The sequence below is a fragment of the Acyrthosiphon pisum genome, chromosome A2 (genome assembly GCF_005508785.2).
Source record: "Acyrthosiphon pisum isolate AL4f chromosome A2, pea_aphid_22Mar2018_4r6ur, whole genome shotgun sequence".
Lineage (NCBI taxonomy): Eukaryota > Metazoa > Arthropoda > Insecta > Hemiptera > Aphididae > Acyrthosiphon > Acyrthosiphon pisum.
Window position 1 is genome coordinate 71,950,321 of NC_042495.1, and position 2,757 is coordinate 71,953,077.

General features: G+C 27.1%; 1 protein-coding gene across 1 annotated transcript; it reads right to left on the bottom strand.

Annotated features, from left to right (window-relative positions):
• Window positions 1-8: 8 nt before the first annotated feature.
• Window positions 9-1,208, bottom strand: LOC100574399 (lysosomal alpha-glucosidase-like). Its single transcript, XM_029489977.1, has 2 exons — window positions 834-1,208; window positions 9-568 (listed from the first exon to the last, which is right to left on the bottom strand). The coding sequence occupies exon 2, from the start codon at window positions 528-530 to the stop codon at window positions 9-11; it is 522 nt and encodes a 173-aa protein (XP_029345837.1). The 5' UTR covers window positions 531-568; window positions 834-1,208.
• Between the last annotated feature and the right edge of the window lie 1,549 nt (window positions 1,209-2,757).

Consider the following 2,757-nt stretch of genomic DNA (forward strand, 5'->3'; position numbering starts at 1 on the left):
CACGTAATCTATGGTGCCGTTTGAAATGAAATATCCATGCACAATACTTTGATGTCATTTTTATAAATGGTGTTTGTCGTTATGTTAAAAAATGCTGTTATTTCATTTCTGGATTCAGTCACATTAATTACTTTGTAATTACTATAATTTGAAGAATAATAACACCATGGTATTTGAGAATTTGGAGTACTAGGTGACCAACAGCAATTTCTTTTTTCACAGCTTTCCTTATCAGCTTTCCCTCTCGGAAAACAATCAAATTTATATTCATCCGAAGTTACAGTACAGTAATTATTAACTCCATGATTAGAACCAATATTAATCTTTTGTTTAAGATATCTGCTTAAAATTTTACTATTTTCTAATATGTTTTCACTGTCACTCATATGTAGATATATTAAAACAGACATCAACAACAGAATGGTAAGTAGTGAAAAAATTGTGTTTTTACTATATTTTGGAACTTCATCAATTGAATTTTTAAGCATGATTGGTGTATATGCATTTCCGGATTTGGTTTTCCGTTTCATTGTAAATAAGACAACTTTTGATGTTTAATTAAATTACACTAAACAGAAAAAATATAAGTAATATGTACCTGCACTCGGTAGAAACGCATTTAATTGGTTATTAACAGTTCATGAAAGTAATATTAGTAAAGTAAAGTAACATTAAAGTAACATCTGATAGAGAGTTGATACTTTGATTGTAACATGTTTACTGTTTTGTTAAACATTTGTGTTTATTTGCTGTGTAAGTAGATAATAATAATGAAACTATTATTTTTCACTGTTAATGTAACCATGTAATAGATTAAAATATGATGTACTGACCTTACTTGTTATTTTATTTATAATGTCTACATATAATCAGTGCATGTGTTTGTAACTCAAATCTAATTGCTTTTGACACCTATTCAAAGTTCAAAACTTTTATCAAAACATTGATTTATATTAAAAACAAATTATGATCTCTATATCTCCATTGTTCAATCACAAGTCTGTCAAACAAAATATAACATTCTTTCCAACTGTCTCCAAATCTATGATAGACGATAATTCTAACTTCTAGGTTCAACGATTTGGATGAATAACAAAAATAAAAAAAGAAAATATTAAATAGGTAGGGATATGTATAAATTATTATTTTAAGTTTTTAAAATTCAAAAAAACTACGAATAACGAATGGATCATAGCTATGACGTCGTTATGCCGTTATCATTGTGACATTGTTATCTATTATAACAGATAAAATAGAGTGATACGACTCCCCACTTTGAAAACATTTATGCGTATTTCACACGGACTAAGATATACAGGACTGGTATCGACATGGCCGGGGGGTAGTAGAAGGCCGGTCCTCAAATGTTTCTAATGGTACAGGCACAGAATAGATGAAATTTCATCTATTCTGTGGTACAGGTGTGGTTACTAGCGCATTCTAGTAGCGTATATTGGCAACGTACTAAAATAATTATTTTTGAAATAATAATATATTAATATAATTATTGAAATTGTATTTATGAAACCTAATATAGTGGTTACTGGCTATTATATTTTGTAGACGTATCATCAGACTTAGTTGACTGTCGTAACGTTGGTTTGTGGTTCATCAACAAATACACAATACGTAAACAAATACACAATCTACAATTTTATTTCATTTCTATTATTTTAATAAAATAAACTAAGTTAGGTAATGTTTATCTATATTTTATTATATTGCTAATTTGTTTTACCTATTTAATTTTATTACAATTCACTAATATTCTTTTTTTTTTCATAAAATAATATACACTGTTGGTTTTTTATATAATTAATATATTTATCTAATATCTATGTAATATGTATATATTTTTAAAAATAAAGTTTGTTTTAATAAAGTAATATTTTTGGAAGTTGTTATATTATCCCGTAATAATACCAATCGGTAAAAGTATGGTCTTACAGTATTTAGTCAAGGCAGTAGTTAGATAATAAATATTATTAATTTAAGTCATAAAAAACCTTAAATGTTAAGTACATTGCATTGAATATCATACAAATACCTTATTAATTCTAATAGTTTCATCTCTACATTATGCATATTAATTATTAATATGTCTATGATCTCTACCTACATAATATGATCATTTATGTTATGAAATATCAACATTTTTCAAACTTTAAATTACTTCAGTAATTTGTACTAAGTAGTAAGCATCAAATAATTATACCCTTAGTCATTAAAATAACTTATGTTAATTTTAAAGAAAATATCAAATTTAATAACTGCAAAAAGTTTGCCGGTGTAGATTGTACAATGAATATTATGATTAATGTGTAATTTCTAAAATAGATGGCGCTAGGTACTACACTTGTACCTTTGGAAACATTTAGGGATCACTGATAATGTTTTCGATACCAGTCTAGTGATGTTAAACTGTGAAAAATATTTATCACACTGTGAATTTGCTACTGTGATAATATAAATCACAGTGAAAATAGCAGTGATTGCTACTTTAACTGCTACTTTTTACTTTCACATATCAATTGGCGATTGAAAGTGATTAGATGTAACTGGCACGCTGTGTATCATTTATATGTTATTTTACATGTTCCCCGTTACAGAATACAGATCCACCCCTGATAATAACGTTCTATGTAATAACCATAGCTAATAAAAAATTCTATAGTTAAATAGTAAATAGTATGATGAGCGCACATTCACACAATCACAATATCACTTTAATCGATAAATTCGTACATGTGCTGCATA